General features: G+C 49.8%; 1 protein-coding gene across 1 annotated transcript in view; it reads left to right on the top strand.

The window, feature by feature from the left end:
* RBM19 (RNA binding motif protein 19) overlaps positions 1-26,129 on the top strand; it is a 142,445-nt gene that overhangs the window by 5,407 nt on the left and 110,909 nt on the right. The window contains exons 3-16 of the mRNA XM_055236336.2: positions 884-1,003; positions 1,159-1,197; positions 1,657-1,846; positions 3,017-3,285; positions 5,856-5,936; positions 8,484-8,562; positions 10,914-10,985; positions 12,027-12,230; positions 13,599-13,729; positions 14,605-14,726; positions 15,150-15,246; positions 18,637-18,747; positions 20,859-21,059; positions 24,174-24,303. Of these exons, the coding sequence (XP_055092311.1) occupies positions 884-1,003; positions 1,159-1,197; positions 1,657-1,846; positions 3,017-3,285; positions 5,856-5,936; positions 8,484-8,562; positions 10,914-10,985; positions 12,027-12,230; positions 13,599-13,729; positions 14,605-14,726; positions 15,150-15,246; positions 18,637-18,747; positions 20,859-21,059; positions 24,174-24,303 (1,846 nt within the window). The remainder of the gene's footprint in view (positions 1-883; positions 1,004-1,158; positions 1,198-1,656; positions 1,847-3,016; positions 3,286-5,855; positions 5,937-8,483; positions 8,563-10,913; positions 10,986-12,026; positions 12,231-13,598; positions 13,730-14,604; positions 14,727-15,149; positions 15,247-18,636; positions 18,748-20,858; positions 21,060-24,173; positions 24,304-26,129) is intronic.

Below are 26,129 nucleotides of genomic sequence, written 5' to 3'. Positions count from 1 at the left end.
GCAACAGAGTGAGACCGTGTGTCTTAAAAAGGATTGCAACCAGATGGCAGCTGCTTCCCCCACGGGCAGTGGTTGGTTGACCAGTGTCAGCCTTACCTGTGGCTGAGAGTGGCTTGCGGTGGTGGATGCCCCAGTAACCAGTGTTCTCAAAGTCCTCTCAGAGGAGTGTATTGGAGGTTTTAGGGCCTGAATAGTGCATCATCTCAGGCTGGGTCTCCAGTACTCTTTCGTCCCTCCAGTGGTCACCCCAGTGCCCCTATCACCCTAGAATTGTTCTCTGGAGCCAGATGAGCTCACTTTATGATAATTAACCCAGGGCAGTGTGGGGTAACCGTGGTAGCCACTGCCCCACCTTACCCTGCCCAGAGCCTGGTTGAGTGCTTGGCCCAGGTCATCTCATGCCATCCTCATAGCCACCCTGTACAGTGCATGGTTAAGAACTCAGGTTCCAGAGCCCAGAGACCCCCTGAGTTCCAGTCTTAACTCTCACTTACTGCCTGGGTAACCCAGGGAAATTGACTTCTTGATGCTCCAATTTCCTGATCTGAATTGTAGAAAGTCATAGCTGTCACTGATGTGAGAGGCTCAGTGTATCAGTACTTGCAGAGCACTTTAGACAGTACGTGGCATGTGGAATTCCTCAGTAAGTGGCAGCTATTACCATTACAGTATTACAGACTCATAATGATAGACTGTTAAAGTATTATATTCTAGACTTGAAGGAAAAGAAAGCCCAGGCTGAGGGGTGACGTGTAATCTACTTCAGCAAAGTCAGCTACGCAGTGGCAGTTGTCTAAAATGCCCGAGCTCCCAGGTGCTGAAGGGCAGCACCCAACACCTGGGTGCCATGGCAAGTGTGAAAATCACTCTCTTTCCCACACAGGTGGAGCTCTGCAAGTCATTCGGGGACCCGGCCAAACCCAGAGCCTGGAGCAAACATGCCCAGAAACCAAGCCAGCCCAAGCAGCCTCCAAAAGACTCTACTACTCCAGAAATTAAGAAAGTATGTAAAGGGTCACTCTAGCCTCTGTCCCCACTGCCAGCAGGGTAGTCACTCCCTTTTGGTTCCCAAAGATGTGCCCTCCCAGGTCAATGCAGTTCTGTTTCCCAGCTCTCTTCATCTATGTGACCCTCACTCTCTGTGCCTTCTGTTTTCAGGATGAGAAGAAGAAAAAGGTGGCAGGTCAACTGGAGAAGGTGAGTCTGTCCTGTTGCCCAAGGAGGAGGGAGGGTGGGCAGCAGGTGGAAGAGGGTGGAGACTGGAGAGGGTGGAGGGTGGAGAGGGTAGAGGCTGGGAGTGGGTGGAGGCTGGAGAGGGTGGAGGCTAGGAAAGGGAAGAGGCTGGAGAGGGAGGAGGCTGGGAGAGGGAAGAGGCTGGAGAGGATGGAGGCTGGCCCTGACAAGCAGAGCTGTGCCTCTGGTCTCCCCTGGCCTTGTCTTCGTGTCCTCTTAGTTTTGTCTAGTGAGGAGTCAACTCTGCCTTCCTCAGAACTGACCCAGCTGAACCTCGGGGTCCTCTAGAGAATGGGGGAAATGAGCTTGAGGGATCTTCTCACCCTCTTAAAAGTTAGAAAGATCAAGCCCCACCTGAGCCTTCTCTGCCTCTTCTTCTCCCTTTTTCCCGTGTCCCTGCTGCCCGGGTTCTGGTGCCACCAGCTGAAGGAGGATACAGAGTTCCAGGAGTTTCTGTCAGTTCATCAGAGGCGGACGCAGGCAGCCACTTGGGCGAACGATGGCCTGGATGCTGAGCCTTCGAAAGGGAAGAGCAAGCCAGCCAGTGACTACCTGAACTTCGACTCCGATTCTGGGCAGGAGAGTGAGGAGGGAGCCGGGGAGGACCTGGAAGGTGAGGGCATGGGGACTGTGTGCTCCATGCGCACGGACCTGTGCTTGCCATTGGGCTCACCGGCACTGGGGGCCCTTCTGTGCAGACTCTAGGAGTCAGGTGAGCCCTTGAGCTCTCCACTGGGGGGTGATGATCCCTCTGCAGGTGCGTCTGTCTTCACTGATCCTAGTTGTGTATTCAGTCAGTCAGTCAGTCACTCAACAAATATTTCTTGAGCACCTACTATCTGCCAGGCATACTACCGGCATTGGGACCATGTTGATAAGCAAAAGACAGAAGGGTCTATTCCCCTATGGAGCTGCGATTATGGTTGTGGAGAGAAACAATAAGCAAATAAGTCCACTTTTGGGTATATCATAGGGTGCTGAATGCTACAAAGAGAAAGCAGGAAAGGGGGACAGGAGAGTTATCAGGGAAGCCCTCCCTGAGGAGGTGAGGGAGTGAGCCTTTGTCCTCAGAAGGGGTTTGTGGTGTGGGGGGAGGCCTGGTGGGCAAGGGAGCAATTGCAACACAGGAGGGTACGTGCTTGGTGGAGAGCTGGGCATCTATTTGGGTCTAAAGGTGAGAGGATGTGCATTTAGTGCAGTTATGCCTGGTAACGTTTCTGCACTAAGTTCATATCCGAGGAACTCAGGGGACTTAGTGGGACATGGTAGGAGAGGGGAGAGGAAAGGGGTTCCAGGCAAGGGAACGGCATCTCAAAGACACAGAGGAAAGGAAAGTGCGTGGGCTTGAGGGGCTCGATGTGGGTTGGGATGGCTGGAGCAGGAGGAGACAGTGGAAGAAGCCTACACAGTCAGCCCTGATGAGGAGCTTGGGTTTTACCCTGAGCATCAGAAACCCCTGGAGGGTGTTAAGCAGAGACTGACCGTCCTGTACCTACTCTGAAAAGTGTCACGGAGGCTGCCGTATAGAGGACTGGAAAGACATGGCTGGTGGCAGGGAGCCAGGAGCTCAATGTGTGGCACAGAGAATATCAAAGCTTCAGTAGCCCTGCCCCATTTGGCATTGCTAATCAGAGGACTTATGGGAGATGCTGGGCACAGGGGCCATGGACATGGTGGGCGTGGTGCCTCAGGCCTCTCACTAGGAGGACCATCTGCCATTTGCTGCCTCCAAACTCTGGTTTGCTCATAGCTGTCACTGATCCCAGCCTCCCTGTTTTTCCAGAAGAGGCAAGCCTCGAACCGAAGGCAGCTGTGCAGAAGGAGCTGTCGGACATGGATTACCTGAAATCCAAGATGGTGAAGGCCGGGTCGTCCTCTTCCTCGGAGGAAGAGGAAAGTGAAGATGAAGCCGTGCACTGTGATGAAGGGAGTGAGGCCGAGGAAGAGGATTCCACCGCCACCCCAATCCTGCAGGAAAGAGACAGCAAGGGTGCAGGCCAAGAGCAAGGGATGCCAGCTGGGAAAAAGAGGCCACCGGAGGCCAGAGCCGAGGTGCGTGTGTATCCCGCAGGTGCCAAGGGAGGAGGTGCACTCTCCTGCTTGCCCATGGTCCCCGCAGCTCCTCTGTTAGGAGAGTAGAATGTTGGGGAAAGACGCAGCCCTGCAGTCCAAAGGCTTCCCGATCTTGGCCCTGCCACTTGCTCGCCATGTGTTCTTTCTGCATTTCTTTTCTGTTTTTATTTTTCTTTCTTTTTTTTTTTTTTTTTTTTTTTTTGAGACAGAGTCTCACTCTGTTGCCCAGGCTGGAGTGTGGTGGTGCGATCTCAGCTCACGGTAACCTCCGCCTCCTGGGTTCAAGTGATTCTCCTGCCTCAGCCTCCTAAGTAGCTGGGATTATAGTCACACCTAGCTAATTTTTTGTGTTTTTAGTTGAGATGGGGTTTTGTCATGTAAGCCAGGCTGGTCCCAAACTCCTGACCTCAAGTGATCAGTCACCTCAGCCTCCCAAAGTGCTGGCATTTCAGGCATGAGCCACTGCACCCAGCCTTTGCATTTATTTTCTGTTGCTAACCTGGAGAGGTCACCTGCCTTCCAGAAATTGCCTATAAGTAGGGTGACAACTAAATTATTATCCACACTAAGTTAAAAGTGAGATGCTAGTCCAGTGGGGTGCCAGGCTGCGGATGTAGTTGCTGCAGGTCTAACGACTACAGATACAGTGAACAACTATCCCGGGCAAACTGGAGCACCCCGGTCAACACACCCATATCCCACCAATAGGGCGGAAGTGAGCTGAGTGACGGCTCTGAGCCTTTATCCTTTGTATTTAGTAACAACGCAGGCAGAGGGGTGCAGACCAGTCATCAGCAATCATAGGGAGGATCAACTGAGTCTGCGCTACACACTAGGCACTATGCCTGCCATGCCGTTGCATCTCATCACTACCTTGAGGGCAGTATTGCTCCTGTTCCATTTTACAGATGAGGAAACAGGCCTGGAGAAGGAAGGTGCCTCAGCCAGGGTCATGGCTGGGAAATGGTGGGTTCAGGTCTGAAGTCGAGATCACAAACGTGGGCACTTCCCTGGAGGTTGGCCAACTTGTCTCTGACCTGGGAGTCCTCTCTGCATCAGAGATAGAGCAGTTTGACATGTTGTCCAGGTCCCTGTTGCCTCCTTTCTCTGTGAAGCATCACTTCTCTCCCTGCCTAGCCCTGTATTTTCTTTTTCTTTTCTTTTTTTTTTTTTTTTTTTTTGAGATAGTCTTGCTCTGTCACCCAGGCTGGATCTCAGCTCACAGTGGTGCGATCTCAGCTCACTGCAGCCTCTGCCTCCCGGGTTCAAGTGATTCTCATGCCTCAGCCTCCCGAGTAGCTGGGATTACAGGTGCATATCACCACGCCCAGCTAATTTTTGTATTTTCAGTAGAGATGGAGTTTCACCATATTGTCCCGGCTGATCTCGAGCTCCTCGCCTCAAGTGATCAACCCACTTCAGCCTCCCAAATTGCTGGGATTACAGGCATGAGCCACTGCACCTGGCCCCAGCCCTGTATTTTCAAATGAGATGAAAGCAAGCTTCATCCTCCTCTTTTCTTTCCTCTTTTCCTCTTCTTCTTCCTCCCTCCTTTTTTTTCTGCCTCTTCTAATTATGCACCTTGTCCTCTTTTTTTCCCCAAAATTGTATATTTCAGCGAGGTAGTAGAGTGTGGGGAAGTCAGAATTATGAGTTCAAATCCTAGCTCTGTCATTTAATAGCTGTTGGTCCTTGGGTGAGATACTTTACTTTTTTCAGCTTCTTAATTTTCATCTACAAAAAGACACTCATGGTAGCACTGCTCCCTGCCTCCGGTTTCTGACCCTGTGCCTAAGTATATGCTGGAATTCTGGACTCTTCAGGTTTCAGGAAGAGAACCCTCTGGAATGCAGTACCCCCAGCAGGGCTCACTCCCCTCTGCCTACCTTGTTACTAAATACAGGATAAAAGGCAGCACCCCACTGTCAAGCGCAGTCACATTTCTGCAATGCATAGACAAGACTGCTTGCGCTGCGTGAATCAGCATAAGCTATAAATGGGCTCACATCCACTCAGGGCAGGCTTTGCTGGGAAGTGCATTCAAGTCGGGGCAGGTTTTGTTGCCATAAAAGTTACCAGAAACTTAGGTTTTTCAGAGCTGTTTGGATTCTGGAATTGTGGGAAAAAAGATCTGAACCCATAATCCCCATGGGATTGTTGTAAAGATGTAGTAGTTCACTGGCATCTGTAAAGTGCTTGGCTCAGTGTCTGGCACTGATAAGCCCTACATAGTGGTACTGACACCTCTGTTCTTCAGGGCTCCTTCCCATTCCCACCCTGCCCCTCCTTGTGGCCCCAGGGCCCTGTCCAAGTGCCCATAACTTGCCAGGCTCTGGTTCCAGCCCTCAGGGGCACATGGAGACTTGGCATCACCTAGCCCCACCTCTGGCCAGACTCCATGCACGGTAGACATTGATTCTTCCCAGCATTCCCCAGCTCCCCCTAGCAGCAGGCACCTTCTCTGGCACTGAAATGTCCCAGTGTGCCACCTCCTGCAGCTGTACGAAGGGTTAGTGTGGCCACTTCTGTTTATTTTTCTGATCACTCAGATAGAGAAACCAGCAAACCAGAAGGAACCCACCACCTGCCACACCGTGAAGCTGCGGGGAGCCCCATTCAATGTCACAGAGGTATGTGCTAACTGAGGACAAGGGTCGGGAGCCTGTGGGAGCAGGAGACGAGGGTGGGGAGGCCAGGAGCCTTTGGTGCATGAGGGCATTAGAGTCAGTTGAGGACATGAGCTGGAAGGAATTGGGGGCCAAAAAGGCTGAGAAATAACATCTCCGGCATCATCAGGGTCAGGAAACAGGGGTAGCTACACCAAGACAAAGGAGGTTCTGGTTTCACTCACTAGGACCCACACCAGGGTGGGCACACACTCTGTTAAAGAAAAGGTGGTGGGGGCGGTCAGCCAGTTAATATTTAAGACTTCGTGATCAACACGGTCTCTGTTGTGACTACTCACCCTGCTCTTATAGCAAGGAAGCAGTCTCAGAAAGTAGGTAAAAATAAATAAAACTTTAGTTACAAAAGCAGGCAGTGGGCCAGATTTGGCCTGTGCACTGTGGTTTGCTGCCTTTGGGTCTGTAACAGTGGAAGAACACTTTTAATTTTTGCTCTTCATGAAAGTAATAGAAGTTCAATATAGAAAACTCAAAACCATGTAGCTAAATAAAAAATATTTTAAAATTGCCTGTAAGTAGGATGACTACTAAATTATCATCTACACTAAATTGAGAGTGAGAGGGGTGCTACCCCATTGGGGTGCCAGGCTGTGGATGTAATTACTGCAGGTCTAACGACTCCAAATACAGTGACAACTCATCCCAGGCAAACTAGGGCTGCCCTGGCCAACACACTTGTATCTACCCAGTGACATCCACTGATACATTTTGGGTGTGTCTTCTTAGATGGTTTTTGTTTTGTTTTCCTTTGTTTTTAGTTTTTTTTATTATTATTATTATTTGTGTGTGTGAGACAGGGTCTCGCTCTGTTGCCCAGGCTGTAGTACAGTGGTGCCGTCATAGCTCACTGAAGCCTCTTCTTGGACGTTTTTGTCTTTGTGTGTCTAAGAAGCAATCCTTTACTGGGAACTCTTTGGAAACCCCTTTTTCCTCCTCATCACGATATGTCATAGACCTCTTTGAATATTGAATATACTCTGCTACAGCAGCATTTTTTATGCCAACGCTCTTCCTTACTCAGGGTAAACTTTATAGGTTTATTCAGCCCCCTAAATTGGGACGTGGGAGTTATATCCAATTTTTTGCTGTTATAAATAATAATTCAGTTCCTTGGGATTAGGGGTGAGCAGACTTCGTCTGTAAAGGCCAGATGGTAAATATGTTAGGCTTTGTAAGCCATTTAATCTCTGTCACATGTTCGTTGTTTTCTCTTTTTTTGGTAAATAATCCTTTAAAATGTAAAAACCATTTTTAGCTTGCAAGCCATTCAAAAGCAGACCATGGTGATATTTGGCCCATGGGCCATAGTTTGCCGATCTTTGCTCCGGATAAATATTCTGTGTAGGCAAATGTGTGTACAATTCTAAGGCTTTGGCACAGAATATGAGTTGCTCTCTGGGAGCATTGCTAGTTTACGTTCCCTGTAGCAGAGTCTGTAAGTGCCCATTTTCCTGAACCCTGGGTATTATTAATGTTTTATCAATGTGATAGGTAAAATTGGCATCTCATGTTAATTTATATTTTAAATTACTTGTAAGATGGATCATACTCTCTCACATTTGTTGATCGTGTATATCTTGTTGTTGTTGTTGTTGTTGTTTTGAGACAGAGTTTCGCTCTTATCTCCCAGGCTGGAGTACAATGGTACAATCTCAGCTCACTGCAACCTCCGCCTCCCGGGTTCAAGTGATTCTCCTGCCTCAGCCTCTCGGGTAGCTGGGATTACAGGCACCCATCACTACACCCAGCTAATTTTTGTATTTTTAGCAGAGACAGGGTTTCACCACGGTGGCCAGGCTGGTCTCGAACTCCTGACCTCAGGTCATTGCCCGCCTTGGGCTCCCAAAGTGCTGGGATTACAGGCGTGAGCCACCCCACCTGGCCAATATATCTTCTCTTTTGGAAGGTGCCCGATCATGTCTTTTGCCCTTTTTTGTCTTGAAGTCTTTATCTGTTCTGGTACTCTATGTTATAAATTTCTGAATTACAGCTTATCAAACTTCAGAGTAGCAAGCATTTAGGTTTTATTAAACTCAGTGAGTTGTCTTATAATTTTGTCAGAATTCTTTCAGTACCAACCATTCAGAAAATCGCATGCTTTAATTAACAAAACAAAAACCACTAGGTGGCTACTTGCAAAACTAATACACAAAAACCAAATACTCAAGCTTAATGAGAAGTGAAAAAAGCCAGATTTAATCCCAAGTATATTAAATTATCTAGGGGGGAAACAGTGCCTTAAAATGTGGATAGTGACATCGCTATTTTAATGCTGATAGTGCTATTTTATATTTATATTACTCATTTCTTCTCCAATTTTCTTTTTCAAATTTTCTCCAAGGTAATTGGAGAAGAGATATGTATAAGGAAAGAGAAAAACTAAAGAATGAAACACTTTGTAATCCTTTCTGATTTAGAAATTTGCCCTATGTCTTTTCGTTGGGTTGTACTTTTATTATGTGGTTGGTGAGGGGAAAAAACTTCTTCTTACAGAAAAATGTTATGGAATTCCTGGCACCCCTGAAACCAGTGGCCATTCGAATTGTGAGAAACGCTCATGGGAATAAAACAGGTAAGATCTGGGATGTTTCCAGGCGGGAAAGCGGGTAGACAGTGAAGATGGAAGGTTGGGGTACCTGAATAAGGGAGAAGTTTTAAGGGCACCCGTTTTTCTTCCTCTTTGTGGTCCTCAGTTGTGTGGGTGTGGTCAGCCTGGGCAGGTTAAGGCAGCATCTCTTACCCCAGCCTTTGGTGGCCTGGTGTATAGGGATGGAGTTCTCACCTGTGCTTTTCATCCTTCCCTTCCTTATCTTAGCCTTTGCCTATCTCAGTGGGCTCACCTATTACGCTGAAACAAATGCCAACAGGTCCTGGGGTTTGCTAGGCCAAGTCCACAGGCAGCTCTGCTGGTGGGCAGGGCTCTGAGTTGCTGAGCATGTGTGGTGTTGCCCCGTGCCACCCTCCCTGCAGGTTTATACTCTGGGCAACCAGGCACCTCCCTTGGCTTCAGAGCCGTGGGTTCTGGTTGCCCTGAGATGAGCAGTGTGGCTGGAAGGCAGAGTGTCTGAGCTCGGGGAAGCGGGCACTGCCCGTGCCTACTTCTTGCTGGCCAGGACACTGCAGGAGATTCAGCAGCTGACTTGCTACTTCTCAAGAGAACCACACTGAGGCCCTGTAGCTGCAGGGAGGCTGGAGGCTGGAAGCCGCCGGATGTGTACTCTTATCTTTGGCAAGAAGACACTGGCCTGGGCAGAGCAGTTGAGATCTACCTAGGCTGACATCTGGGGAAGAAAGTGTGCTTGAGGGATGGTCTCCTCACTGTCATGTTTCTGCATTTCTTCCCCAACTCTCCACTTATCATGAAAGTCCCACTTACCCGGCTGATCCATTCAGCCACCCATCCTTCTCCTTGCAGACTGATGACAGGGCAGGGTGAGGTCAGGGTAAAGGGCTCTGCCTAAGTGCAGATCTCAGGTAGTAGCCCTATGACCTTGGACAAGGGACTTAGCCTCAGTTTGTGTGTGTGTGTGTGTGTGTGTGTGTGTGTGTGTGTGCACGCGTGCGCGCAGTCAGGTAAACCTGTCTCACCAAGTTGCATGAATGGCTGTGTGTACAGCATTTAGAGCAGTGCTGAGCCCCTGTTGCACACTCCGTGAAAGCTGCTGTTAATATTCACGGTGGTGGTGGTGATGGTGCTGGCACCCTTGGTTTTATGGCACTTGAGAGACCAGGGAGGGAGCAGGAAGAAGCATATCTGAGTTGTCAGGCCCAAGAGAAACCATATTGGAGGCCCCAGAGTTGGAGAGAGCTGGCATCCAAGCTTGAAATGTTGAAAAGCAGCAGAGTGTCCCCTGCAGGAGAGCTGGGGAGGAGGCAGGCTGGGCCCCTTAAGCTTTAGGGGCCTCATTAAAGATTGTGTGTCTCAGCTACTCAGGAGCCTGAAGTGGGAGGATTACTTGAGCCTAGGAGTTCAAATCCAGCCTGGACAACATAGCAAGACCCAATCTCAAAAAGAAAAAGATTGTGGGCTTCAGTCTGGATGCAGGGGCCCCTGGGAGCTTAGAGCAGGGGAGGGCAGTGATCAGATTTATGATGGTCCCTGGCAAGTGAAGAATAGGTCCTAGAGCCAGGCGTTTGCCATCCTCTAAGGGAGGATCAGTGGTGATGGGGCCTAGGGTGTGGCCATGGAGAGGGGGAGGGAAAAGGATAGAAGATGTTTATGGGGATGGAAGGGGTGCCTGGATATAGGAAAGGAGGGCATGGAGGAGTCACAGAAAGAATCTAAACAGCCTTGTGATTAAAGGTAGAAAACCCAAGGGCTTTGGACCAAGTATTAGACATTGCCAGCTATTAGCCGAGTGCCCCTGAGAGTATTTCTTTAATGCTCCAGAAAAGCAGGGGAATGGTTCTCACCTTGTTGCCTCACGGGGTTGAGGCCCAAAGAGGTCAGGAAGCAGAGCCTCTCATGCTAGAGGAAAGACTCCCCCATTTGCTTGTTTTTTTGTGCAAGTCAAGGCCTCAGGCGCCCAGGAGCAGAGTGGGTATGGAGAAGGTGCTTCCAGCGCCTAGATGGGTCCTCATGCTGTAGCCACAGGCCCTTCTCCAGAGAATGGCTTGGAGCAGGTGCCAGTCAGGGGTGGGGTGGGGCTTGGAGGGAGACAGAAAGGCCTCCTGGGCTTCCGACTCCTGGCATTCAGCATCTTCATCCATAACACCGGGCCAGGGTCTGGACGCTCCCTGCAGAGGGAAATTTGGCTGTGGGTGGGAGAGAGAGAGGGAGACCCTTTGTATTTTGGAGATTTGACCAAGATAGAGGTTTCTCCCTCACTTTCTGCTCCTAGCACAGTATGGGTGTTCCTCTGGGGACCGCCACAAGTGTCTGCAAGGCCTGCAGATTTTACCTCTGTTATTGTCCTCTGTCAGGATACATCTTTGTGGATTTCAGCAATGAAGAGGAAGTGAAGCAAGCTCTGAAATGCAACCGGGAGTACATGGGTAAGGAAGCCCTGGCCATGTGCCGTCTCTGTGTTACAGGGTTCCTTTGTTCCTTCATTTCCTTTACACGTTCTTGTTGTACCAGCACCATCACCACCACCAAGCGCAGTGTCTCTGCAGACACTATTCTAGGCACTGGGGACACGGCAGGGAGCAAACAGACCCAAATCCCTGCCCTTTTGGGGCTGACAGAGAGTAAACTGACTTAGGAGGGAGAGACAGGTGGTTAAATGTGTGATCAATGCTACAGGGAAACACACAGCAGGCACGGGTCCTGGGGAGGGCAGGGATTGGAGGAGGCTTGGCTTTAAACAGGGTCCTGTCTGCTTTGGCCTCACCGAGGGGCGACATTGGGACACAAACCTGCAGTTGTGTACGCTCTGGCTCTACGGACAGGATGTTCAGTAGAGGGAACAGCACGTGCAAATTCCCTGGAGTTGGGAGGTCTTCTGAACAATACCCAGGGATGTATTCTTTGCCCAATCCCTGGCTAAGACAAGTGATTTGAATCCAGCCGTCAACCCCAGTGAAGACATGAGTTGTGTTAGAGAAGATGGAGAGCCTTGGGAATCTTGTGAGCAGGTCAGGAGGCGGGTATTTATTAAGCAGCTAGTAGTGCCTGTGCAGGATACGGTGATGATAGCACCCTAATCAGGCACAGGGGCTGCGCATGCAAATAAATCATCAGCAGGTAAGTACCCAGGGCTGGGCTGTCACCTAAGACCTTTCCCAAGGCAGAACAGCAAGCAGTGCCAGAGAATACAGCCCGGTGTTTAGAGAGTGCATCACTGTGGTCTGGGATAACTCAGGCAGGCTCCCTCCAGGGCTGAAGCTGAACTGGGAGGGTGAGTGAGATTTGGGTTCAGGCCTGGTGTTGGCTTACGCTGCTGCCCCAGGTGACAGGGCAGATGTTGGGTGCTGTCATCTGCCACCTTGATTGTGTTTTCTGGAAGGCAGCAGAGAAGAGTTTGGAATCAGCAGCAAGGAGTTGCTGGCAAGTTCTAGGCCTCCCCCTGGAGCCCTGACTCCTCTTCATTGCAGGTGGGCGCTACATCGAGGTGTTCAGGGAAAAGAACATCCCCACCACCAAGGGTGCACCAAAGAATACCACCAAATCCTGGCAAGGCCGGATACTCAGAGAGAACGAAGAGGAGGAGGACCTGGCCGAGTCCGGAAGGCTATTTGTACGGAACCTGCCCTACACCAGCACCGAGGAGGATCTGGAGAAGCTCTTCTCCAAATACGGTAGGGGCGTGGCCTCCGGGCCATGGATAGCCCGGCAGCTATGGGAGCCGGGCTCTGACTCTGACGTCCTGCGTTCAAGTCCCAGTGTGCACATGACTCCACATCTCTTGCCTCAGTTTCCTCATCTGTAAAATGGGACCAAGTACCCCTGAGCTACTGTGAGGTTTCAGTGACTTGATGAGTGTGGGGATTCGCAGGGCAGGAAGTAAAAGGTATTAATAGCATCACGTGCATCTTTTGCTTTCTGAACTTCTCCAAATTCAGAATTGAAGCGATTTGGATGACTTTTTTGAGATACTCCCTTGCTGTCCAAAGTCTTGCCACTCAGTACTGGAGTAACTTTTTTGAGTAACTGTACAGGTTTCACCTGACGAATATATCTACACGGCGTTCCTCCATATCTGAACTCCTAATTACGTAAAGTCTTCTTATCCAAGCTGAGCACCAAATAGATTTTGATAGTGTCAAGGTTGGTGTTGTTGTTGCTGTTATTTCCCAGGCCATGGGCTTGAGGGCCCGTAGTGCAGCTTGGTCACAACAGGCTGTGTTTGTTTGTGGAGTTACCATTGTTGAAGGGCAGGAAGGGAGGGTTCAGGATGAGGGGAGATCTTGATACCTTTGAGATCCCTGCAGTGTCTCCCCATGTCTATTCAGAGGCCAGCTGTAGGTTGTGGAGGATCGGAGATGTAGGTTGAACGCCTGATGTGGGCCCCATTGTCAGGGTAAGGATGCCCTGAGTGGAGCATGCCATCAGGAAAATTGACCTGACCTCCAAGCCTGGAGCCTGCCCCAGTGGAACTGTGTGTTCCATTCACCAGTCTGCTCACCAGATCCTTCACACTGGCTGGTGTCCCGGCTTACACCGCATGGCTGGGCTGAGGGGGAGAAGCATTCATCGATATACTGCAAATGTCCATTTGGGAAGGAAAGACCCAGAGAGGGGACGCAGTCACACCCTGGCGTTCAGAGTTGAAACCAATGCAGAAAGGGTGTGCTTTAATTTGAGCATGATGCTAATATCATCATGGAAGACACTTCTTTGGCACTAACTCTAGCAGGCACTGTTTAGTGCACTATGCACACATTAATGCATTTAGTGCATGAACTAGGTACTGTTGTGCTGTTTTACAGATGAAAAGACCGAGGCATGGAGAGGCTTAGTGATTTGCTCAAGGCAGGCTACACTTGTAGTAGGTGGTGGTGCTGGGCCCTAGCCCAGGTATTGTTGCTGTTAGGGTAGACACATGTAGGGAACTGGGAATGACACCCGTGACCTGTGAGGTTGGCTCACAGCTGGTGCTCACCACATTCTTCCCTGGGGCCAAATGGCCGCAGCCCACCAGAGACCGACACTTCTCCTGTCCTCAGGTCCCCTCTCTGAGCTCCACTACCCCATCGACAGCCTGACCAAGAAACCCAAGGGTTTTGGATTTGTCACCTTCATGTTCCCTGAGCACGCTGTGAAGGCCTACTCGGAGGTGGACGGGCAGGTATTCCAGGTGAGGCCCCTTCTGGACTGGCCGGGAGGCTGTGGGGCTCAAGTGGTCGGGAAAGGCTGTGTGCGTGTGTGTGTGTGTGTGTGAGACTGTCTATGTGTGGACACGGGTGTCCACTTTGTGGGACTCAGAAAACGTGCAGTGGCATGCTAAGTCACTGCCTCACACAAGCCACTGGAGGGTAAGAAGTCACGTGACAGCAGGATCTGATCTGTTCTGGTCACCAATCTGTGGCACTTACACCTGTGTCTGGCACTTATCAGGCACTGAAAAAATACTCCTTAAATGGATGAATTTGCTCTCCGTCTCTATAGATACCACCTTGTAACAGGAGTAAGAAGAAAGGAATTTTGACAGGGACCTATTAAAATGGCCACTGTGGAATATAAGAAACTTCTCTTTTCCCAATGTTACCAAGTAATCTACTTAGCATACATCCTCAAGCCCCAGGCTGCCTCATCATCACCCTTTTTCCTTTTCTCATTCATTCATTCATTCATTTATTCATGATTTCTTGACCCCCTTGTTGCCATCAGGCCAGACCTGGCCCCGCCGGCATGGAGCTCACATTCTCACTCACCGGTGCAGGGACAGGATGCGATGCAGGCTTGAGGGGCGGGGAGAGAGCTGCGGGTGCGGGTTATACACTGATCGAAGTTTCGTGTGTGTAGCTGTGTCAGGTGGTCCCCTCACGACGTCGGGATCCTGTGTCAGGTGGGAAGAGAGTGGCCACGTTCTACCTGACCTCCCTCCCACCCTCTGGTCAGGGTTTTAGTGCCGGGTCCAGCTTACTCGTGGTGGAAGCCAACATCCTCCGGCAGGAAGCAGGGCTTATAGGCAAGGCTTCTGTTTACTCCCTTCCCGTCATTCCCATCCAGGGCAGGATGCTCCACGTGTTACCATCTACCATCAAGAAGGAAGCCAGCGAGGACGCCAGTGCCCTGGGATCATCGTCCTACAAGAAGAAGAAAGAGGCCCAGGACAAAGCCAACAGTGCCAGGTCCTCAGTGCCCCTGAAGCCGCTGAGCTCCAACCCCAACCCTCTGCCACCCTCACCCTGCCCTTTCTAAGCCACCTGGGTCTTCTGATTCCTGATGGGTTTAGTTCACACCTTACCGAGCTTCAGTTTTCTCATCTGTAAAATGGGAGAATAATAGTAGTGCCTTACTTTTATGGTGCTGTGAGGTTTAAATGAGTGACTGTATGCGAAGTTCTTAGTCCCTGACACAGATGAAGCACTCTTAGGGATGGTCCCTGTCATCATCCCTCTTGTTGTCTTCAGGCCCTGTATACGTAGCCCATGATAGGGAAATTGCGTAGATAGGGAGGCCTAGGAGCCCATTTCTTAGAGGATTCGTGTCTGAGAGCAAGTTCCCCCCATCTAGCTGTGGTCTGATCTCCCTGTTCTGCCTCTGCCTCTTAGCTCTCACAACTGGAACACGCTATTTATGGGGCCAAATGCCGTGGCCGATGCCATCGCACAGAAGTACAACGCCACTAAGAGTCAAGTATTTGACCACGTGAGTAAAAGCCGACCGGTCCTCTCTGGGATCTGGGCCAAACTGAAGGGGAGAAAGAGCAGGAGGCTTGTTGCGCTGCTGTCGGCTGTGAGGCTGGGGCCGCCACGGCTTTCCTCTTGAGCCTTCCCCGAGGCCTCTGGAATGGAAGGTGCTCTCCCAGCCCTCCCTTTGGAAACATCCCCAGCCAGGCTCCAGCCCTGGCTTCTCATGCCCTTGTGTGGAGCCACCCCAGAGAATGTGATTGACAGTGGTGTTGACAGGTGACATTCCTGAGCATTAGTGCGTGGTACTCGTCACAATGGCCCTGTGAAGTAGGAGTTGTTGTATCCCGTTGTCCAGATGAAGAAACCGAGACCCAGGGACACAATAACTTGTCCAAGGTCACAGACTTGCAAAGAGGTGGAGGTGGGAGGACCCCAGGTCTGGCCAACTCCACTGCCTTGGCTCTGAACCCTGTCTCATGATTTCCGCAGCCCAGGCAGCCCAGGTCTCTGAAGCCAGAGGAGGGGTCACTGGGTTCCGTTGCTCCTTCTCTCCCAAGTCTAGCCTTATTCCTTCTGACTCCCCCATCCATCCAGCTCCTCCATGTCACATAGCTTTAAAAATCAACATGATGTTTTGATAGACATATAGATAGTGAAATGCTTACCATAGGCCAGCCAATTAACATTTCCATCATCTCACACTTGCCCTTTTTGTGTGTGTGGCAAAAACACCTAAAATCCACTACAAAAGATTTTGCTAGAAGCAGAAATCTCCAATGTTAACTCTAGTCCTCATGTTGTACATTTATATTAGATCTCTAGACTTACGCAGCTGACATATCTGCTCTTTTGTATTCTTTCTGCTTTGGATCCTATATGTGCTTTGTACCTTCTATAAAAGGATACTTTTTAAAAGGTATATTCAAGTAGGGGTGTGTGTGTGTATATATATATATAAATGTGTATATATATAAACATACATATATATATAAATATACAGATATGTACACATTCTTATATATATCCACATATATATAATTTTTTTTTTTTTGAGACAGAGTTGCTCTGTCACCTAGGCTGGAGTGCAGTGACATGACCATAGCTCATAACTCACTGCAGCCTCCCAAATTCTTGGCTAAAGCAATCCTCCCACCTCACCCTCCCGAGTGACTAGGACTACAGATGCATGCCATCATGCCTAATTTATTTTTGTTTTTGCAGAGATGGGGTCTCACTGTGTTGCCCAGTCTGGTCTCAAACTTCTAGGCTCAAGTGATCATGCCACCTTGGCCTCCCAAAGTGTTGGGATTACAGGCAGGAGTCATATGAAGTATATTTTATATATATGAAATACAAAATATACTTTTTCTAAGGTACTTTGCAGAAAGCCTGAAAATACCCCCTTCTTTGTATATTTTGTATCCTCATACCTTCTTTTAAAATGCATGCATCTGGGTTGGGCACGGTGGCTCACACCTATAATCTGAGCACTTTGGAAGGCTGAGGCAGGTGGATCACTAGAGGTCAGGAGTTCGAGACCAGCCTGGCCAACATGGAGAAACCCCACCTCTACTAAAAATACAAAAATTAACCTTGTGTGGTGGTGCATGCCTGTAATCCCAGCTATTCGGGAGGCTGAGGCAGAAGAATCGCTTGAACCCAGGAGGCAGGTTGCAATGAGCCAAGATCATGCTGCTGCACTCCAGCCCAGGCGACAGGGCGAGTCTGTCCCAAAAAAAAAAAAAAAAAAAAACATGCATCTGGAGTTAGAGGCAGCTGAGTTCTTCCCAGGCAAACCTGGGAATGTTTTTGACATGGGTAGATTTGGCTCGTAAGCTCCTTGCCCATTGCTATCCACCAGGCACTGAAGGTCAGTGCTGTCCATTAGGGAATGTGAGCCACTTGTGTAGTTGGAAATGGTCTAGTGGCCACATGTTTAAAAGGCTAAATGAAACAGACAAAATTAATATTAATAATATATTTCATGTAACTCAGTATATCCAAAATATTTTCCCCCCCTCCCGAGATGGAGTTTTGCTCTTGTTGCCCAGGCTGGAGGGCAATGGTATGATCTCGGCTAACCAAAACGTCTGCCTCTTGGGTTCAAGCAATTCTCCAGCGTCAGCCTCCCAAGTAGCTGGGATTACAGGCATACGCCACCACACCTGGCTAATTTTGTATTTTTAGTAGAGACGAGGTTTCTCCATGTTGGTCAGGCTGGTCTCGAACTCCCGACCTCAGGTGATCCACCCGCCTCAGCCTCCCAAAGTGCTGGGATTACAGGCGTGAGCCACTGGGCCATCCAAAATATTATCATTTCAACATATGCACAATGTTAAAAAAAAAAAAAAATTGCAAGCTATTATAGTCTTCTTTTCCTCATGGAATTCCATGTGTGTTTTCCACGGAGAGCACTCTGGATGCGTCGCGTTGCATTTCACATACTGAGTGGCTCTGAGGGGCTTGTGGCACTGTGTTGGATGGCACAGTTCTAGACCCAGGCCAGCTGGGGGCCTGCAGCCACTTCAGATCCCCCCAGTACTCTGAGTTCTCGGAACGCAGCAAGCCCCCAAACAGGAGCAGTGAGGTTCCTCTGGTGCCTTCTGGTGAGGGAAGATACTGACACATTAGCAGAGGTGCAGTGCGGCAGGCCTGGTGAGGGCAGAGAACAGAAAAGCCAAGGGAGGGATAGGGTGTCACCACAGGGTGGGCTGGTCAGCAACGTGACACTTAAGCAGAAACTGAATGGAGCAAGGAAATGGGTAAGAGCCATGGAGGCCAAGGTCAACAACTGCAGGAGCCCTGAGGTGAGATGAGCTCCACATGGGGTGGCAGCAAAGACCCATATGATGAGGGGAGGGAGTGCAGGAGAGGGGACCCTGGGGTCCCAGATCTACTATGAGAGACCTGGGAAGCCAGAGCCATTGGGGGGCCAAGCGCAGTGGCTCACGCCTGTAATCCTGGCACTTTGGGAAGCTGAGACAGGTGGATTGCTTAAACCCAGGAGTTCAAGATCAGCCTGGGCAATATGGCAAAACCCCATCTCTACAAAAAATATAAAATAGAGCTGGATGTGGTGGGGTGCGTTTGTGGTCCCAGCTACTCAGGAGGCTGAAGTGTGAAGATTGCATGAGTCTGGGAGATTGAGGCTGCAGTGAGTCGTGATCACACCACTGCACTCCAGCCTGGGGGACAGATATGACAGAGTGAGACCCTGTCTTTCTTGAAAAAAAAAAAAAAAAAAAAGCACAGAGCCGTTGGGGGCATCTGATCAATGTAGGAAGGTGAGTGGCATCCGTGGAATCCATTTCCATCCCAGCCTCCTCTTCAGGCTGTTGGGAGATGGGAGGGCCAGCAAGTCACCTGGCCGACAGCCAACCGGAACTCTTCCTTTCCTCTCCCACAGGAGACCAAGGGCAGTGTGGCCGTGCGCGTGGCTCTGGGGGAGACCCAGCTCGTCCAGGAAGTGCGGCGCTTTCTCATAGACAACGGGGTCAGCCTGGATTCCTTCAGCCAGGTGGGTGCTCTCAGCGGCGCCAGCCAGCAGCCACTGGAGAGTTGAGAATGGCCTTTCCAGGGGAGACGCAGATGGATTTAAGGATCTGGCCTTCTAAGGACTGTTACTGATTTCTAAATTGTCTCTAAAGAAAGGAAGAAATGTTACATGGGCTGAGACAAGTGGCCTATCTGACCCTGATTCTGTCTGTCCAGAGCCATATACAAGAGGTCTGCCTATAACCCCACAGTTCCCCCACACAGATCGGCACCCCCAACATCTCACTTCCCTACCCAGTGGCTTCCCAGAGCATCTGTTATCTGTTCGGGGACTTTGACCCTTCTTGAACCTAGCAGGGAAGAGTCCAGCACCTCCATGTGCCTGTTCTCCACCAAGTAGCAGGTCTTAGATTTATGGATGACTGCAGCTTAGAGGGCCCCTAAGACATCATGAGACCCCTTCATTTTACAATCTGGGTGACTTACAAGGTCAAACGGTCTATATGTGAGAGGAGCCTGGACTAAAACTCAGGGCTTCTGACTCCCAAAACAGCCCTTTCAACAGCCTTCCCAGGCCTTACATTTTTACCTCAAGATGAATGAGGAGGATGGATGAATGAAGATGTATGGGGGATGGGTGGATGGATGGACGGATGGATGGAGGATGAATATGAATGGTGGATGAATGGATGGCTGGATGGATGGATGGATGGTGGATGAATATAGATGATGGATGGATGGGTAGATAGATGGATAAAATAAATATACTAATAGCTAACATTTAGTAAGACTCACCAAAGCACTCTTCTAAGTTTACATGTTTAATTAGCTCATTTCATTCACGTGGCCACACTGTGAAAGCAGCTCTACTGTGCTTCCACTCTACAGAAGGAACCACAGTCACAGAGCGGTGAAGACACTTCACAGCTTGTCGTGGTGGAGCTGAGTTTGAACACAGGCCTTCTGGCCCCAAAGTCTGTCTCTGTAACTGTAACACTGCGGCCTGAGTTGCACCTAAAAGGCCCACAGGTGCCCAGCCTTTCCCACCTGCATATGGTTTTCACTCCCCTCACCTCACTCAATCCTCATAGTAACCCTGTGTGGCATCTATAAGATGGGTGTGACTGTTAGCCCATTTTGCAGATGAGAAAATTGAGGCCCACAGAAACAAGGTAATTGACCCAAGGTCTCAGGTTACGTTAGCGGCTGAGCTAAGACTTATTCCCAGATAGGTCGTATGCCTAGATTTTTCCATTATATTTTATTGGCTCTTTTATCCTCCTCCAACATTATTTTTTAATAAAATTATTGCTGACGTTTTCAGAGTGCTCATAGTACATGTACTTTTACTAACCCATTTAATGAAAACTTTTCCTGGAGCGATCCTGTGAAATAGATGCTCTGTCCTTGCTGTCGCTGTGGGAGCTGAGGCACAGTTAAGTACATTTCTCAAGGCTTAACAGCTAGTCTTTTAGTTTGGGTTCTCCCAGAAGCAGACTCTGGGACAAGGATTCAAGGGCAAACAGTTTTGGGGCAATGCAGAAAACCCTGGTGAGAAAGGGATGCAGGGAAGAGAAGGAGCCCAGGGTGCAGAGTGTGCTGCTGCAGTAGGCTGCCTTGTGGGTGCCTGGAGCTCTGCCTAGGGGAAAGCCTGCAGTGCTCACACCTCAGTCTCATCCCACCTAAGGACAAGGGATGCAGCAACTTCTGAGAGCTGTGGGCTGCTCCCAGGGGGCGTTAACTCTGCAGCACATCCTGCTGGCTGCACGTGGTAGCAGGTGGGCGGTCTGTAGTTCAGGAAGAAAAGCCTTGGTACTGAGATGCAGACCCCAGCTACTGGAAGCCTTGGAAGGTGCTCCCCTGCTCAGGAGTGGAGGAGGGACTGGGATTTGATCCAGGAGCTCCCGCTTCAGAGTCCCAGGCCTTACCCCCTCTGCAGAGCTGCCTCGCAGCCTTGCAGCGAGCATCATGCCAGAGAGGGTCGTTCCTCCTGGGTCTTCCTCCTAAGTGCCTGGTTTTTGCTGAGGTTCCAAATGGAGAACCTCATCTGGAGACCCCCACGATCCCTGCTGGTGTCAGCTGGGGACCCTCTTCCCTCCTGTGGTCCCATGTGTGTGCATTTGCTCTTTGCAGGCTGCAGCAGAGCGAAGCAAGACTGTGATTCTGGTCAAGAACCTCCCGGCAGGCACCCTGGCGGCCGAGCTGCAGGAGACCTTCGGCCGTTTTGGCAGCCTGGGCCGCGTGCTGCTGCCAGAGGGTGGAATCACTGCCATCGTGGAGTTCCTGGAGCCCCTGGAGGCCCGCAAGGCCTTCAGGCATCTGGCCTATTCCAAGGTAGGGCTGCCGGAGACCTGGAGTTGATCTGGAGAAGGACCAGTGAGGGCTGCTTCATAGGAGAGGGTGCAGTGGGCTATGGATTCACAGACATGGCACATGGGAGCTCACCCTAAACCACGCATCTCAATCATGGCTGAATATCATCCCTACCACCTGAAAACCTGTCTGGATGGGAGGAATGGGAGAGGGAAGTTCTTTTTTTTTTTTTTTGAGACAGAGTCTCACTGTGTCGCCCAGGCTGGAGTGCAGTGGCTCAATCTCCGCTCACTGCACTGCAAGCTCCACCTCCCGGATTCACACCATTCTCCTGCCTCAGCCTCCCAAATAGATGGGACTACAGGTGCCCGCCACCATGCCTGGCTAATTTTTTTAAATTTTTAGTAGAGACGGGGGTTTCACCATGTTCACCAGGATGGTCTCGATCTCCTAACCTCAAGATCCACCTGCCTCGGCCTCCCAAAGTGCTGGGATTACAGGCGTGAGCCACCACGCCCGGCCGGGAGAGGGAAGTTCTGAACCATCCTCCAGAAAGCATGCCTTGGTTCCTTGCCTGACTCTAGCTTTTCTTTGGCTTTCTTTACCCATGTTAATTTGGATTAACATTTTAATTTTAATTAAATGTGTTCATTCTTTTTTTAAAAAAAGTATTTTTTTTTTTTAATTTATTTTTAAAGACAGGGTCTCTCTCTGCCACCCAGGCTACAGTGCAGTGGCGCCATCTTGGTTCGCTGCAGCCTTGAGCTCTGGGGCTCAAGCAATCCTCCCACCTCACAGGCATGCACCACCACACCTGGCTAATTTTTTTATTTTTTGTAGAGACAAAGGTCTCCCTATTTTGCCCAAGAATGAGCATTCTTGATGGTTTTGCAATCTTGTAGCTACAATGAGATGAATGAAGTCAGTTCTGTAGGCAGGGCTGTCACTTGGTTCTTGGTTTAGAAAAAAGCCAACAGTTGTGTATTAGTTTCCTGGCTGCAGCTGTCATAACAAATTATCACAAGCTAGTTGGCTTGAAACAACAGAAATAGATCGTCCCACGGTTCCAAAGGCCACAGTCTGAAATCAAGGTGTCAGCAGGGTTGTGCTTCCTCTGAAGGCTCTGGGGAGTCTGAGCTGTGTCTCTTCCGGCTTCTGGTGGCTCCAGGCGTCCCTGGCCCATGGCTGCATGACTCCAGTTTCTCCCTTCATCCTCACGTGGCTTTTCCTCTTCTCCTCTCAGTCTTCCCCCGTATTTCTCTTATAAGGACACTTGTCATTGGATTTAGGGCCTGCCGGGATAATGCAAGATGATCTCATCTCAAAATCTTTCACTTAATGAAATTTGCAAAGATCCTTTTTCCAAATAAGGGCACATTCACAGGTTCTAGGGGTTCAAGATATAGACATACCCTTACAGGGCCACTACAAGTATTTTCTGTTTATAAGGCCCTTTAGCACTTCGCAGACCTTGGTCTCCCTCAGCAATTCTTAGAGATAGATATTCATGTCCCCCCCAGCAATTCTTAGAGATCGGTATTCATGTCTCCCCCAGCAATTCTTTTTTTTTTTTTTTTTTTTTTTGAGACGGAGTCTCGCTCTGTCACCCAGGCTGGAGTGCAGTGGCGCAATCTCGGCTCACTGCAAGCTCCACCTCCCAGGTTCACGCCATTCTCCTACCTCAGCCTCTCCGAGTAGCTGGGACTACAGGCGCCCGCCACCACGCCCGGCTAATTTTTTGTATTTTTTAGTAGAGACAGGGTTTCACCGTGGTCTCGATCTCCTGACCTCATGATCTGCCCGCCTCAGCCTCCCAAAGTGCTGGGATTACAAGCGTGAGCCACCGCGCCTGGCTAATTCTTAGAGATAGGTATTCATGTCCCCATTTTGCTTGTGAGGAAATGATTTCTCATTCTCTGCCACTTTAAAGCCATAATAGTCTTTAGCTTGGGACTCTGTGGCCACTAAGCTCTCAGGAAGTCAGTCGGCGCTTGACCCATAAAAAAAATTATCTAGGTGGGGCCCCCATGACTGAGATGTGAGCATCCTTTGGAATGTGACACCATCCTTTCTTCCTTCTGCTTTGGGAGGACATGCCCATCACCAAAGGCTCTCTCTGTGTGAGCCACAGTTGGAGAACACTGACTAGGTGAGGCCTCCTGTTTTGGGCAGTGTCTGTTTCACCAACAAGAAGACTGCTATCTTCATTTTGCACATATGGAAACTGATGCCCAGAGAGGTGCCCTGACCCACGATCACACAGCTAAGTAGTGATGCAGCCTGCTGTCCGCACACCAATCTGTTTCACTCTGAAGCATGTGTATTTTTCTGAAACATAACTGATTTGCAAAGCTTTCATGGAGTAGGAAATTTGAAAAGATTCAAAAAGGGCATTTGTTGACAAATCTCACTCCCAACCCTGTCCTGCAGCTCCCCAGTGACCGCCTAATGAGGTAGGTGTCATCAGTGTCTTGTTTATCACCCACCTGCCCACGGCCCCTCTTTTTTTTTTTTTTTTTTTTAAGAGGCAGGATTTCCCTGGAGTACAGTGGCAGAATCCTAGCTCACTGCAGCCTCAAAATCCTGAGCTCAAGGGATCCTCCCACCTCAGCTTCCTGAGTAGCTGGGACTACGGGTGTGTGCCACCATGCCCAGATATCCTTTTAAAAAAATAACATCTGCATGCACACACATGCACACGTATACAGGTGTTGCCGGTGGATATATGCACATAAAGTGTGTTCTGTTAACGGATATTTTACACTTCCTCCGGGAGAGCTGCACTTTACCAATGATGTGATCGCTACTCGTCCCACTCCCATCTAAATCATGAAACTTTAGAGTTTCATACTCTAATTGGAAAAAACACAAAGGGGGCCTGGGAGCTGCCATATGTCTGGTGGCAACAGAGACTAAAGCCTCTCTCCTGCACCCTGAGTTGCAGCACGGGGGCCGAATGTTGTCCTCAGGGAGTAGGCAGCAGTCAGTGCTCTGGGCTGGGCTCCTTCTGGCTCCATTCTTGGGTGAGTTGCCCATCCTCTGTGACCCTTGGGCTGTGATCTGCATGGGACTGAGTCCTTCCCCAGCAGTGTGTTGTAATGAAGACCCACAGGGCCATCACTCTTGTCTCTGCAGTTCCATCATGTCCCCCTCTATCTGGAGTGGGCTCCAGTTGGCGTCTTCTCCAGTGCAGCCCCACAGAAGAAAAAGCTCCAAGACGCTCCTTCAGAACCCATGGAAAAGGACCCAGCAGAGCCAGAAACAGGTAAGAGCTGAGTCTGAGACCAGGATGCCTTGGGATAACAGGTGAGGGAAAGGAGTAGGGAGGGGGGCAGCGGGAAGTTTCTCATCGAGCCTCTGGTTTAAAGCTCTTTGTTCCATGCTAGAGACCAGCGGGGCTCATACTCTCAGATTTTATGGGCATGTCCTGTAAAAAACAGTGTCAAAATTATGGATGCAACATGCTTTTAGTTTGTCAATTAAAGCTTGTAGGGGAAAAAAATTACAATCTATTCACAAAGATTCAAAGCAGAGCAAGTGTAAACAACCTTCCTGTTTCAGAGATGGACCAGAATGGCTCATGGAGGAGGGTAGCTGGTATGGGAGATACTTGTTCTCATGTCCTTGGAGTGGCAGTACCCTCTGATGTCCAGTGACTGCAAAGGCAGGAAGGGAAGGGGAAGCTGTGGCCCCTGGGGGCCAGAGAGGGCAGCCCCCACCCCCTGGTTAATGCTTCCTAGCTGGGGAAAGGGGTATCAGTGGGCTTTGGGACTGGGCAGTACTTTCTTGTCAGGACTGCTTTGCAAAACACAAGACATTTCACGTCCCTGGCCTGTGCCTCTGAGTGTCATGAGTGCCCCCAGTCCTTGTGACAACCTGGAACACCCCCATGCATTCCTAGATGCCCACAGCGGGCAGTGTATACCCCACATTGAGGGCCTCATAGTCTGAGGACCGTAACCACATCTTAGAAGCCAACACCAACAGGACCACGGTCATTCTATCCAGATGCTACGATTTTCCTTGTCAGTGATAACCACTCCCCTATACACATCTGCAATGCAGCAATCAGTTGTTTAGCTTATTAAAATAAGGATGTTAAAAATAATAATAATAAGTCCTCAGCTACTCTCTCCTTTGTTCTCATTTTTTTTTTTTAAAGGACATTTCATAGTTAAAAAACAGTTGGGGAGGAACATTATCAGATTTAAGATTTTTTTTTTTTTTTGAGACAGAGTCTTGCTCTGTTGCCCAGGCTGGAGTGCGCGATCTCAGCTCACTGCAACCTCTGCCTCCTGGGTTCAAGCAATTCTCCTGCCTCAGCCTCCCCAGTAGCTGGGACTACAGGCGCCCACCACCACACCTGGCTAATTTTTTTGTATTTTTGGTAGAGACGGGGTTTCACCATATTGGCCAGGCTGGTTTGGAATTCCTGGCCTCAAGTGATCTGCCTGCCTCAGCTTCCCAAAGTGCTGGGATTACAGGCATAAGCCACCACGCCCAGTCTAAGATTTTAGTGAAATAGACTTTGCTGTACCTAACCTCCCCTGCCTTGTCCGCATTTCTCATTTTCTTGTTTCACTGTGGATCTTCAGGACTGGCTCAGCCAGCGCAAGGCATTCAGGAAGTGCCGGTCTGGAGGCCTCTTTCAGTCAGGAAGCAAAATCCTTCAGTCCCTTTGCGATTTGAGGACCCAGAAGCATCCCCCGTCATTGGCGTTAATGATGATTGGTGTAAACCTTGGCGAAAGCCCATCTCCTGTTCCTGCTCGTTTATGAGTTAAGCTCTCCTCAGTTTGGATCAGGGTCTCCTTCAAAACCTGCGCCAGCTCCCATCAAAACAAAATTCTCGTTATGTCATCCTGGCTTGTTCTTAACTGTCTCCCCCAAATCACAGCTGCCTTGGTTTTTACTTCAGTTACTACCCTTGAACCTAAGTAATGTTTTTTTTGGCCCAAAGCGAGTTCTCCCTTGAAACGCGGAGATCAGCCAGGACTGAGCGGCACTGAAATCGGTGGAGGCCTCTTCCTGTGGCCTTGGGTGGCAACAGGAGGCAGGCTGGGGACACGTGGTGGCTCCCAAGGTGACCACT

The sequence above is a fragment of the Symphalangus syndactylus genome, chromosome 13 (genome assembly GCF_028878055.3).
Source record: "Symphalangus syndactylus isolate Jambi chromosome 13, NHGRI_mSymSyn1-v2.1_pri, whole genome shotgun sequence".
In the NCBI taxonomy this organism is placed as follows: Eukaryota; Metazoa; Chordata; class Mammalia; order Primates; family Hylobatidae; genus Symphalangus; species Symphalangus syndactylus.
Note: the sequence above shows the minus strand (reverse complement) of the source record. Positions and strands in the feature narration are given on the sequence as shown.